The following is a 14,704-nucleotide window of genomic DNA, read 5'->3' as shown; positions in this document are numbered from 1 at the left end:
AAGCATAGATTATTTTTAAAGCAGAATGTAATGTGCCCGTGTGATTGAGTGGTCCCAAATTAGTCCAGTGTGTGATTTTAGTTTCATCATTATGTATTAACATGGACAGTAAAACATGAAGAATAACCAGGGTGTCTGCAGCAACTGACAAGTGCTGCTGCTTGGCGGTAGCAGTCAGTGCAGGCCATGGCGATGCTGTCGCAGATGGAACACTGGTTATTCTTAGTGTTTTAATGTGCCTGTCCCTTTTAGTACATACCAATAAAACAAATATTGCGCTAGGCAAATCTGGGACCTCTCTGTCTAATGGACAGGTAAAATCCTGCCTTAAAAAAACTTTGTGTATAACGGGAAACAGAGAGATGCTTTCTGTTGACACTGGGCATCAAATGAGACATGACAACCGACATTTGTTAGAAAATGCGGCTGACGACTTACGAGGGACACACTAATTTTGATAAATTTAGATTGTCTTCGGATTGATGTGCATTAGTACATGGTACATCAAAAAAATATTTTCTTTTAGTGAAGAGTCAAGAATGTTAATGGCAGAAACAGTATGGTAAAATCCAATACAAACACTGACCCCACAGTACGGATCACGTATTATTGTTTGTTTCAGTGACATAATGTTTAATATTTATTGTGACTACCATTCTTAGCTAAAAAGGATTTTGTCACTACTATATATAGTTTAATAATTATGCAAAAACTGCAACAAAATTTACTAGTTGAACTGCTGTCACTGTACCCCTTAATTGTCAGTAGGTTCGATAAAACAGACCGGTTCTACTGCTTGTTAACAACAAACAGTTTCTTAGTTTCACAATCATATTGTAAATAATTTAGGAGTAAAGGAGACCATTACACATGGAGGAGAGGTGGGGAAGTGGTAACTGACAGCTCCTGGTGAGGAGGGGCAGCAATTAATTTGGCCTACTGTGGATGATGTATCTGTGGTGATGGAATTCCCTGGCTGTCAAGTATACTAAATATCTCACAAAGGCCTCCACAGACAAACACTATACTCCATATCTGCGCGCGCGCGCACACACACACACACACACACACACACATCCTTCCATACCACCCCCACCCCCCCCAAGGCCAGCTGCTAAGGAGCACCCTAGCATCCTTAACATCATTGCAGACTGGTACAACTTAACTGTGTCCTTCACCAGGGCTTCTGGTATCTGTCATCATGCCCGAAAATGAGATCCTTTACCTCTCCTCTTAGTGGTATACTGCTGTCCATCCTAGGTTGGACTCCAGCTCGGTCCATCCCTGTGCTACTCACAGTCTTACTAGTTGCAAGACCTGTGTTGATTCACCCTCCCAGCACATTCTAATCTAGTGCTGTCACAGGCTTATTGTAACCAATCAGAGGCAAGACCACTGTGAAAGCAGACATATCATATACCTAATTTGCTGCAATTTCTGCACAGCATTGTAGGTAGCCATGACCACAAACCCAGCTGTTCAGGTACAATGAATGACTAGACATAATCGTCTCAATGGGAATTCCGCGATCGTTCATTAATAAAATATGGCATTTCACTCTTCGATCGCTATACTTTTTCAATTACCGGTTTTGGGCTAGCTGCCCATCTTCAGATCTGTTAGGCAAAGTTAAAAATGTAATTAATAAAAGAGATAGAGTTAGTGATAGAAACATCTTAGTTTACAAAAAGAAATTTTGGAACGTATTAAATGCCAACATACCATATATTGTAGTTGCAGAGTAACTTGTCTGTACAGAACACTCGGTTCGCTGTCATAAGTCAAGTAAATTTCAATCTGTTAAAACCTTATATCGCAGTTTTTAGGAGTAACCTGATTGGTAACAGTACAAAGTGCCCTCTACCTATAACAATTTTGCATCTGTTATTATTTCACCGTATATATTAATGGTGAATATTCGTTTTAATAAAACAATTTTTTAAGGCAATGACATATGAATAACATTTTTGAGTGGACCATGAAACGAAAAATTTACACTAATTTAAAATTTCTTTTTAAAGAAACTTAAAATATAATTAAAATGTAGATATTGTTTCGAAAATGTGCGTTTCGTCTTCTTTGTTTTGATTGGTGGTGGAGTGGATTTCCCTACGTCAGAACGTATACAACACCACGCCGAGTCCTCTTCCGCCGCGCCCAATTCACCTCGCCGCCAGTACGCTGAGGGCCGTTCCGCTGCAGCTGTTTCTTACTGGGGCGTGCTGTTGCTTTCAAGAGTAAGCCTAAAACAGGTCTTTAAAAATCTCATAATAATTCCTGTGCATAAAATCACTTTGCTCATTAAGTAGTAGGCCTGGGGTTTTTCTTTGACGAGCGTATATTTCAATCTCTTCGAGCAAGTTGAGAGAGAGACTTTTTGGAGCTTTATGTATCACCTCCATTTGTTCATTTATATTACTCCCTTCATGTCTATTCTCTTTTACATGTGTTCCAAATGCTGTTAGATCGCTATGACTGCAATGTTCCCTGTATCGAATTTCAAAATTCCGCCCTGTTTGTCCTATATAATAACTGTCACATTCAGCACATTTAATCTTACATACTCCAGAATTATTGTATTTCATTTGTTTTGTCGTTGCTGGTTTATGTCTTAGTTTATGTGCCATTTGCCCTTCATTCTGAAATGCCACTGCGATGTTTTTTGGAAAGCATTTAGCAATTCTTTTTGACACACACCCTTTGTATGTCAGGGTGACAAACTTCTTCTTAACTTTAATTTTCCTAGAATCACTACTGATACCCGCGGATTTGTTTTTGATCTTGATAAACCTTCCGTGTAACATCTTGTGTCCTGTATCCATTATCTGCTGCTACTTGCTTAATAATACCTAGTTCTTTCTGCAACTCATCTTCCTTTAGTGGCAATCTGAGGGCTCTGTTGCACATTGCATGAAAGTATGCTCTTTTATGCTGTGCCGGGTGGTGCGACGTCGCTACTATGATGTTGTCGGAGCAAGTGTCTTTTCTATAGACGTCGGAAACGTGCCTGCCTCCCTCCTTTCTGACGCTCAAATCTAAATAGTTAATCGCCCCATTGTTTTCCATTTCTAGTATGAATTGAATTTTTGGATGCTGTTCGTTTAAAACTTTAGTCATTTCCTCTGCATCTTCTTTTTTCTCTTTGAATAATAAAATTTCCAGAAATTAAGTAGAAGTTAATTTATTACAGACGGTATGTTGACGACACTATTTTATTATTCAAAGAGAGAAAAGAAGACATAGGGAAAATGACTAAAGTTTTAAACGAACAGCATCCAAAAATTCAATTCACACTAGAAATGGAAAACAAGACATAGACTAAGACATAAACCAGCAACGACAAAACAAATGAAATACAATAATTCCGGAGTATATAAGATTAAATGTGCTGAATGTGACAGTTATTATATAGGACAAACAGGGCGGAATTTTGAAATTCGATACAGGGAACATTGCAGTCATAGCAATCGAACAGCATTTGGAACACATGTAAAAGAGAATAGACATGAAGGGAGTAATATAAATGAACAAATGGAGGTGATACATAAAGCTCCAAAAAGTCTCTCTCTCAACTTGCTCGAAGAGATTGAAATATACGCTCGTCGAAGAAAAACCCCAGGCCTACTACTTAATGAGCAAAGTGATTTTATGCACAGGAATTATTATGAGATTTTTAAAGACCTGTTTTAGGCTTACTCTTGAAAGCAACAGCACGCCCCAGTAAGAAACAGCTGCAGCGGAACGGCCCTCAGCGTACTGGCGGCGAGGTGAATTGGGCGCGGCGGAAGAGGACTCGGCGTGGTGTTGTATACGTTCTGACGTAGGGAAATCCACTCCACCACCAATCAAAACAAAGAAGACGAAACGCACATTTTCGAAACAATATCTACATTTTAATTATATTTTAGGTTTCTTTAAAAAGAAATTTTAAATTAGTGTAAATTTTTCGTTTCATGGTCCACTCAAAAATGTTATTCATATGTCATTGCCTTAAAAAATTGTTTTATTAAAACGAATATTCGCCATTAATATACACGGTGAAATAATAACAGATGCAAAATTGTTATAGGTAGAGGGCACTTTTTACTGTTACCAATCAGGTTACTCCTAAAAACTGCGATATAAGGTTTTAACAGATTGAAATTTACTTGACTTATGACAGCGAACCGAGTGTTCTGTACGGACAAGTTACTCTGCAACTACAATATATGGTATGTTGGCATTTAATACGTTCCAAAATTTCTTTTTGTAAACTAAGATGTTTCTATCACTAACTCTATCTCTTTTATTAATTACATTTTTAACTTTGTCTAACAGATCTGATGATGGGCAGCTAGCCCGAAACCGGTAATTGAAAATAAAGTATAGCGATCGAAGAGTGAAACGCCATATTTTACAATGAATGACCACTGGCAGACTGTTGCCCAAAGCAGAGTTGATTACCATGTTGCTGAGCACAACATGCTAGAGCTCAATGGCTGCTAGTTGTGTTCCATACATCAATTGAACGATTCTTTTATCAAAATCATCTGGGATGAGTCATTGTACAGGCTATTTATAAATAATTAGTGTTAATGTTAAAGAGTAAATTATTTTTAGTTCAGCTCATGGAGCTATACTTTATTATTTACTGGCTACCAGTTTTTGCGTAGATATTTATCAATGGAATAGATTTAAAACTTGCTTCATTGAGCTGTGGAGCATTTTACGTTATTGGGAAAGTGAACAAAAATTTTTGTTGCTGCACATTGGACTCCTTTCTGAGCCACTGACAGCTTTCACAGTAGGTAATAAAGATAATTTTCCTCTCTAGTGTTGTAGATATTGACATCACTGTTCTTCTCAAATTGGGATGGATTATTTGCAATGAATTTCATTAGTGTACATATGTATTGTGACAGCGCAGTTAAAATGCTCAGCTGCTTGAAGAGGTACCTATGACGTCTGTGGGTGGATACCACATATTATTTGGTAGATACCACATATTATTTTTGCTGCTAACTTTTGTGGAATCAATACTTTTTTTCTAAGTGATACCTTACTCCAGGAAATTATTTCGTTAGACATTATTCAGTTGAAACACTCTAAATGTGTCAGGAGGTTGATATGTTTGTTTCTGAGATCAGCTGTTATATGAACAGCAAAAGTAAGTGATCTTATTCTTTGAGAAGCTCAGTGATATGCTTCTTCCAATTAGTTTTTGTCAATACATAGCGCCAAATATTTGCAACATTCTATACTATTTGCTGACTTTGCTTATGTGCTACATAAATCTTTGTATGACTACTTATTGTACAGAACAAAATGTATTATGTTTTTTCAAAATTTAGGGAGAGTGCATTTTCAGAGATTCATGTAACAATTCTTTGGAAAATACCTTTTACTGATTTTTCTGTTGCTTTCTCTCTGTTAGGATTTATTAATACTAGTATTGTTTGCAAAAAGTACCAGTTCTTTTTTCCAAGGACTGGGCATGGTTTCTTAATCTACAATAGATTACTGTTAGATGAAGGGGTTAACTCAGCCACAAATTCAGTATAGAACCTAACTAGGGATTTAACAATTTCGGCTGTTTTTCGACACTACTCACACTAGTACTGATTTCACACATCGTTTCGGTGGTACGAGAATTAAATTGGGGCAGTTCCCCTGGGTTTTCCTTTGCAAAGGAACTAGAATTTAACATTTCAGCTTTTGCTTTGCTACCATCAATTTCAGTTCCTGTCTCGTTCGCTGGGGAGTGGACAGTAACTTTGGTTCCACTGACAGCTTTATGTATGACCAGAATTTCTTGACTTTTGTGACAGATCATATGACAATATTTTGCTACAATAGTCATTGAAGGCTACACACATTGCTCTCTTGACAGCCAGGCAAGCTTTATTCAGCATTTCTGTCTATAGCCCTGTGCTTTGTTTTACACCTGCAGTAATCCCTCTTTCTTTACAGTGACTGTAGACCATGGGGCAGCCCCTCCCATTATGAACTGTCGCACTGGGTACATATCTATGACATAAAGGTGTGGACTGTGAGATGATGATGGGATGGAGGAAGCAGAAATTGTCGGATAGAACATGTGGAGACAGTGACTCAGCAGAGATTGAGGCGAGGAGGATTATTGGACTGAAGGATGTGTTTTTAAGAATTACACTCATTTATGTAATTTAGTAAATGTTGTGTTGGAGAGAAAGATCCTGATGGTGTTGCAAGAGAACTTTAGCGTGTTGTGCTTAGCAGTGTATTGTGCCACTGGGTGACCAACTTTGTTCTTAGCTACAGTTAGGCAGTGGCCATACATTCTGGTGGACAACTGGTTGGTAGCCATAGCCGTATAAAATGCAAAATCTTTTCCACTCCATTGCCTGGCCGGTACAGCATCTGTTACGAATTACATTATTTCACATGAAATGCTGTGCAGTTACTGCAGTAGAAATGATGTTTGACATGTCTGCTACCACAGGGAGCCCCTCCCTCTAATGGAATAAGGTAAGCCTTATGACATGACTGGAGTAGAATGTGTTGGATGGGTGCATTGGGTAGGTTTTACTCCTGGGTCTTCCTCAGGGATATGAACCCTGTGGCAGGGGGTTGGGAATAGGAGTGGATGGTGGATGTACTTAAGTTATGTTGCTTGGATGGGCAATGGAATACTACTTTAGGAGGAATGGAGAGTATCTGGGGTAGAATGTCCATAGTTTACAAATATATAGGTAATCAAAACTGTAAAGAAGGCTATGGTTCGGTTGCTCCACTCTGGGGTGGTGTTGGGTGTCGAGGGTACCCCTTTGCAGTTGATTCTTGGGGGTGGTGGGAGAGTTAGAGGTGTGTTAGGATAAGACATGGGAAATCTGTTTGCCAACTATGTTTGGGGGAGTAGTGCCTGTCTGTAAAGGCCTTTGTGAGACCTTTGGCGTACTGGGCAGGGGAGTTGTCGTCACTACAGATTTGCCGTCTGTGGATGGCCAGGCTGTACAGAAGCAAGTTTTTTTGGTGTGGAAATGGTGATAGCTTTCAAAATGTGGATCTGTTGGTGGTTAGTGAGTTGAATGTGGCGAGAGGTGTGAATGGAGCCATTTGAGTGGTGGAGAAACAGAAACAAATCTACAGAAGCCATGGACACATGCATAGCACCATCCTATGCCAACCCTTCTATGGACTGTCTAGAGGAAACCTTGCTAGCCTCGCAAAGCCACTTTTTTTGGTTTCATTGATATCATCTTAACGATAATGGACCCAGGGCAAGACAGTATCCTCATTTCACCACAACCTCGACACTTTCTCTCCCATCTACTTCACCCTTGTCTTCTTCAAACCAATGTGCCACCTTTCTGGATAATGACCTCCACTTCTCAGAGGTTTCCATCCACCAACGGTACCCGCATTTTGACAGCTGTCATTCCTTCAACACCAGAAAATCGTTCCCATACAGCCAGGCCACCTATGGATGGGATAGCTACAGTGATGAGAATGCCCGTAACTGATATACTGAAAGTCTCGTGAAGGCATTCACAGGCAGGCATAACCCCCTCGCCCAAACCTGGAAATGACTGATCCCTCCTAAATTGGTATTCCATCACCCACTCAATCTACAAAACATCCTAGTCCATCCCTAAACCACTCCCAACACCTAGCCACAGGGGTCATGTACCTTTATAAGATGCAGGTGCAAGACCTGCCCAATTCACCCACCCAAACATACTACCCCACTCCGGTCAACAGACTTATCCTATCCCATCATAGGCACGGCCACCTGTGAAAGCAGCCGTGTCATATACTAGCTCTGCTGCATTCACTGCACAATATTTTATGTGGACATGACCATCAACTGTGTGCACCAGAATGACTGCCCACTGCCAATCTGTGGCCAAGAGCAAAGTTGCCTCCCATATTCCTAGTCCATACACCTGCAGTCTCTTTCTGCACAGAAATAACATTTGATTTTTAAGTATTTTTCAAAGTTAGCTTCTGTAGTTTTTAGTCCTGGAATTTATACAATGTTTCATTGCAAAGCATCGAAGCCATGTAATACATGGATTTTCAAACAAACTATCTGTGACAAAGCAACATGGTGTCTGAACAATGTCTATGTTTCATAAGCCCGTGTAAAAGAATTTCCTTGAAAGAATTGTTTTCTTTTTTGACGTTAAGTCAAGGCTTTTCGATATTGGATTGACTGATAGTGTATTGTCTGTTCTCATCATCTGTGTGATTATTTTTTTTCAATAGCTTGAACAAGCGAATGGCTTGCTTTCCCTACACCCCAAAAAATTATGCCATATCTGACAACTGATATAAAATATGCATGATGAAAACAATTTTTTTAACAGCTACATCAGTTACTTTGTTAAGAACTCTCACTGCAGAAACAAATCTAATTAGTTTTTGTATTCGTGCCCCCCCTCCCCAGCAAACTACTGCTCCTGAGTTGTCTGCCTACAGTAAATAAGAGAACCACTGGCTGTACAGTTTCATGAATTCGTCATTAAAGAACGTGCAGTATGCTAAGTCTTGAGCACCCAACAAAATTGTTGGGTCTTTTAAATGTCTGATGTGTCAAAGTTACTCATTAGCAGTGTATCATCTTCATGTATTTCTCTTGTTTGCAGCTTATTGAATAACCCATTCGAAGAACAAATAGCATTCCAGGCAGCATTGAAGGAGTATGTTGGAAGCATTGATCCAACATATGCAAAAGAAGTTGATGACTTTTTTGTTGCATTTGAAGGCAGTTTTGGCAGCAAGCATGTGACGCCACGAACACTACTTAGCCGGTTCCTTGGTAATTTGGTGTGTGTTGAAGGCATTGTGACAAAATGTAAGACATATTTATATCAAAAATATAGATTGTAATAATTTTTAAGATGTGGCTAAATGATTTCTCTGAAAGGATAAGATTATTTTACTTTTTGCCATCATGATTACTATATGTAAAGGAATGATAATGATTTTCCCATGTTGTTTAATTCCTGCAGTATAAAAGCTTAAAGCCTGTAGCCCTATACATAAACTGTAACAAATAAGAAGGCAGGTACCATGTTGTTGGGGAGCAGATGTTTTAGCAGACACATTACTCTGACATGGCTGGCGTATATCTTTATTTTGATGTAAAATTACGTTCTGAAACATAGCGTTGTTCTTTGTCACATTAGCCATTTACAGTAGGTGCTGCACTTGGCTGGCATGATCAGAACTGTTTTAGAATTCTCTTGGCCTTCTTCAGCAGGTAGGTTTATATAACTATTATATGTAAAGCAGTGCCTTGGCAGGTGTTAGATGTGCATGTGTGATCATGGCTGGGTCATCAAAGCAGTGTTCTTGGCATGGTTCTTTTGTGCCTAAAAGTGTGTAGTGGTGAGGAATACATTGAAACATCCAGTAAAAATAGTGATGACAATGAAGTTGTTTGAGATGATGGTCAATATTTGAAAAACTGGAAAGTTGTAGTGGTAGGGGTATTAATAAGATGTATGATCCAGCTGTTGTGGTAACTATCTGAAGCAAAGACAGTAGTGATATTTAAGTTTGCCGCAAATGTCAAATGACTATAAAGTGCATATACGATCAGTGTGTGGCTTTACTTTGGACGTCACAGTGATGGTTGTGGAGAGCCATGTCGTGGAGATTGGTGCCTTGTCACTTGTGCAGTGTTGACAGAGTGAAAAAGCAAAAACTGTCACATAAATTTGATTAACACATAAAAGTTGTCATCATATTTGTCTCATAAATGGCCTGATGGTCACAAAGGTATATATTGTCATTGTAGGTATCTATTCTCTTAAAAAGATGGGTTTGATAATGGTGTTACAGTAAGTATTAATTAACTGCAAAGCTAATCTGTTTGTGGTACAGTGCAATGGTTGTTAAGATTGAGGAAATTAATTGAGGTATTTTAGGAGGTCAAGACCTCGGCCCTCATTGTGACCACAGTTCTTCGGAATATTGTAAGGTGTCAGAACAAACAAGTTGGTGGAGGTTTTTGCATTCCACGAAGGCCATCTGTCTGATTTGTGAAGTTTTTTATAATGGATGGCGGCATTCGGGCTCTCAGGGAGTATATTATATTTTTATATGCATCTTGCAGATAAAGATAGGAGAATGAAAAACTGAGAAGGGCTTTTTGTGCACCACCGATTAATAAAGTGTTCAACACACATCAATTATGTATATAGGGAAACTAGAGTATTGGGAGAACCTCTGTTAAAATGCTACTTAGTTAATGTCTGTGTTCAACACTTTTTTTTCCAGCACTGCTGATTTGTTTTTTCTTAATTGCTTTTAGGGCAATGATTTACTGTTCTTTGCCTATGTTTTATAGGGGAACTCTGTTTTGGAAGAGCTCTGAACATTTATCCTTTTACTAATAGAACATAGAACTAACAGTGGTCCACTGTGCTCATCATTGTTGGTATAAGCAAATTGTACCCCTTAAATTACTGATAATATTTTAATCACTACTCTGTTGACAGTGTTGTGCACAGTACTGGGGAGTGCAGACAATTTTCAAGCTGTTAGCTATTTATAGAACTATTTTGACTCCAGCATATGGGCTATGATGCTGGTAACAATGTGTGTAATGCCTTCAGATTTTCCTCTTCATATTTTTTGTATGAAATCATGTTAAATCATTCACCTGTGAGATTAAGCTTTGACGTGACTGTTATCTAAATTCACATTCTTTTACCATGTGTGGGTTGTTTTCCCATCTGTGATGAGTGTGCAGAATTGAATGATTGCAGAATTGAATGATGATTCTTGTTTTAGGTTCGCTGGTCCGACCCAAAGTTGTTCGAAGTGTGCATTATTGCCCAGTTACAAAAAAGACCTTGGAAAGAAGATATACTGACCTGACATCTTTCGATGCATTTCCATCAAGTGCTGTTTATCCGACAAAGGTGAAGACAATTTAAAAATGAGAATAAAAATTAGTACACGGCATGCTATATATGTGAGTGTGCACATTTGTAATTTATAAACGAGTTAGTGACAGTGGGCCTCATGCATAACATGACTTACATTGTATTGGCTATAAGATTAGTTAAAATGTTGTTTATGCAACTTACTAAGTTAGCTCTTGAGTGGGTGTGCGGTTTTTTATAACATGAGTGGACACATGGCATGCTTTGTACTTGGGTAAAGAATAGCTGACTTTAGGTTATCAAGGTAAACATGTTTGACCAGAGTCACATTTTAATCCTAGTTTAATCAAACAATATAAAATAAACTTATATTATATGGGCTAACTCACAGTTTTATTAAGCAGTATTAAAATAAACTTTCATTATATCACCTTGTTGCCACTAACAAATGTTACCCCATAGTAATGACTCACTCAAAGCATTAAACGGTGCAATTTCATTAGATCCCAGCCTACTGCTTATTCAAGTGCTAATTATTTTGTAGACAACTGCCTCATTGTGAAATTGCAGTACTATCTTAGAATCTGGTTCATTTTCTTGCACAAATTATAATTTTTTTCTCACCTAGCTTACTGTTTATTTTACTGTTGCTCACGTGGACATATGAGAGCATAGCGTATCAGTGTCAGCAGTAATGAAGGAATAGGTGCAGGCTCACAAATGTAAAAAAACAATGGAATGCTACAAGACAGTATTATTTGTGGTTGACACCCCTTATACATAGGTGCACCCCCCCCCCCCACACACACACACACACATGATAGGGTTAAGCAAGTGATTTTATGTGCAAGATAATTAGTCCTCCAATGATACCGTAGGGAAACAACGGGACGCACAAGGTAGTGTGGAGTCTTTGGCCCACCCAGTTGCAGTGTGTAAAAGCTTTTGTGGGAGTATGGTGACATGTTTAGGAAAGAATAAACAAATTAATAATATAAAACAATCATGAATGTTAGGGTACTCAGGGGTGCAAACTTGTATTCAGACCACTACCTTTCTGACATTAAGTTCAGTCATCCCAAACAGGAAAAACAGCATGAAACAAATTAAGGGTCAGAAGTACAGCACAGAAAAGATATTAAAATCAGATGAATTCACAAAAGCAACAGAAACCATTCAGACACAAAGCTGGGAGGTTATCAAGGAAAACCTCATTACTACAGCCGAACGGATAGCACCTAACATAAAAAGTGAAAAACATGCCTGGTGGTTGCTGGTATGTGATGCCATCATTGAAAGAAGAAAACAGCTGGTTGAATTTCGTTAGTGTTAGAAAACTGGTAGATATAAATATAAAAAGGATTAAGAAGACACATGAAAAAAAAACTCCCCTCCAAATTGATGAAGAATTTACTAAAAACAACACAAGAAGCTTTTACAAAACTTTCAAAGGTTATCAAGATACAAAGCACCCACCCTCCAGTTTCGGATTGTAATTGGGCCATCACTCACTATGTTGTTGTTGTTGTTGTTGTTGTTGTTGTTGTTGTTGCTGTTGTGGTCTTCAGTCCTGAGACTGGTTTGATGCAGCTCTCCATGCTACTCTATCCTGTGCAAGCCTCTTCATCTCCCAGTACCTATTACAGCCTACATCCTTCTGAATCTGCTTTGTGTATTTATCTCTTGGGCTCCCTCTACGATTTTTACCCTCCATGCTGCCCTCCAGTACTAAATTGGTGATCCCTTGATGCCTCGGAACATGTCCTACCAACCGATCCCTTCTTCTAGTCAAGTTGTGCCAAAACTCCTCTTCTCCCCAATTCAGTACCTCCTCATTAGTTATGTGATCTACCCATCTAATCTTCAGCATTCTTCTGTAGCACCACATTTCGAAAGCTTCTATTCTCTTCTTGTCCAAACTATTTATCGTCCATGTTTCACTTCTATACATGGCTACACTCTATACAAATACTTTCAGAAATGACTTCCTGACACTGAAATCAATACTCGATGTTAAATTTCTCTTCAGAAACACTTTCCTTGCCATTGCCAGTCTACATTTTATATCCTCTCTACTTCGACCATCATCAGTTATTTTGCTCCCCAAATAGCAAAACTCCTTCATTTCCTAATGTAATTCCCTCAGCATCACCCGACTTTATTCGACTACATTCCATTATCCTCGTTTTGCTTTTGTTGATGTTCATCTTACACCCTCCTTTCAAGACACTGTCCATTCCGTTCAACTGCTTTTCCAAATCCTTTGCTGTCTCTGACAGAATTACAATGTCATCGGCGAACCACAAAGTTTTTATTTCTTCTCCATGGATTTTAATACCTACTCCAAACTTTTCTTTCGTTTCCTTTACTGCTTGCTCAATATACAGATTGAATAGCATTGGGGATAGGCTACAACCCTGTCTCACTCCCTTTCCAACCACTGCTTCCTTTTCATGTCCCTCGACTCTTATAACTGCCATCTGCTTTCTGTAAAAATTGTAAATAGCCTTTTGCTCCCTGTATTTTACCCCTGCCACCTTCAGAATTTGAAAGAGCGTATTCCAGTCAACATTGTCAAAAGCTTTCTCTAAGTCTACAAATGCTAGAAACGTAGGTTTGCCTTTCCTTAATCTCTCTTCTAAGATAAGCCGTAGGGTCAGTATTGCCTCACATGTTCCAACATTTCTACAGAATCCAAACTGATCTTCCCCAAGGTCGACTTCTGCCAGTTTTTCCATTCGTCTGTAAAGAATTCGCTTTAGTATTTGTAGCTGTGATTTATTAAACTAATAGTTCGGTAATTTTCACATCTGTCAACACCTGCTTTCTTTGGGATTGGAATTATTATATTCTTCTTGAAGTCTGAGGGAATTTTCGCCTGTCTCATACATCTTGCTCACCAGATGGTAGAGTTTTGTCAGGACTGCCTCTCCCAAGGCTGTCAGTAGTTCTAATAGAATGTTGTCTACTCCCGGGGCCTTGTTTTGGCATAGGTCTTTCAGTGCTCTGTCAAACTCTTCACGCAGTGTCCTATCTCCCATTTCATCTTCATCTACCTCCTCTTCAATTTCTATAATATTGTCCTCAGGTATATTGCCCTTTTATAGACCCTCTATATACTCCTTCCACCTTTCTGTTTTCCCTTCTTCGCTTAGAACTGTGTTTCCATCCTCGTGATATTCATATAAGTGGTTCTCTTTTCTCCAAAGATCTCTTTAATTTTCCTGTAGGCAGTATCTATCTTACACCTAATGAGATAAGCCTCTACATCCTTACATTTGTCCTCTAGCCATCCCTGCTTAGCCATTTTGCTTTTCCTGTCGATCTCATTTTTGAGACGTGTGTATTCCTTTTTGCTTGCTTCATTTACTGCATTTTTATATTTTCTCCTTTCATCAATTAAATTCAATATCTCTTCTGTTACCCAAGGATTTCTACTAGCCCTCATCTTTTTACCTACTTGATCCTCTGTTGCCTTCACTATTTCATCTCTCAAAGCTACCCATTCTTCTTCTTCTACTATATTTCTTTCCCCCTTTCTTGTCAATCATTCCCTAATGCTCTCCCTGAAACACTCTACAACCTCTGGTTCTGTCAGTTTATCCAGGTCCCATCTCCTTAAATTCCTACCTCTTTGCAGTTTCTTCAGTTTTAACCTACAGTTCAAAACCAATAAACTGTGGTCAGAGTCCACATCTGCCCCTGGAAGTGTATTATAATTTAAAATCTGGTACCTAAATCTCTGTCTTACCATTATATAATCTATCTGAAACCTTTTAGTATCTCCTGGGTTCTTCCATGTATACAACCTTCTTTCATGATTCTTGAACCAAGTGTTAGCTATGATT

The 14,704-nt window shown here is 38.7% G+C and overlaps 1 protein-coding gene across 1 annotated transcript in view; it reads left to right on the top strand.

Annotated features, from left to right (window-relative positions):
• LOC126254424 (zygotic DNA replication licensing factor mcm3) overlaps window positions 1–14,704 on the top strand; it is a 109,375-nt gene that overhangs the window by 5,858 nt on the left and 88,813 nt on the right. The window contains exons 3-4 of the mRNA XM_049955310.1: window positions 8,607–8,815; window positions 10,762–10,892. Coding sequence (XP_049811267.1) covers window positions 8,607–8,815; window positions 10,762–10,892 — 340 coding nt within the window. The remainder of the gene's footprint in view (window positions 1–8,606; window positions 8,816–10,761; window positions 10,893–14,704) is intronic.

The sequence above is a fragment of the Schistocerca nitens genome, chromosome 1 (genome assembly GCF_023898315.1).
Source record: "Schistocerca nitens isolate TAMUIC-IGC-003100 chromosome 1, iqSchNite1.1, whole genome shotgun sequence".
Taxonomy (NCBI): domain Eukaryota; kingdom Metazoa; phylum Arthropoda; class Insecta; order Orthoptera; family Acrididae; genus Schistocerca; species Schistocerca nitens.
This window is presented reverse-complemented; position numbering and strand designations above follow the sequence as displayed.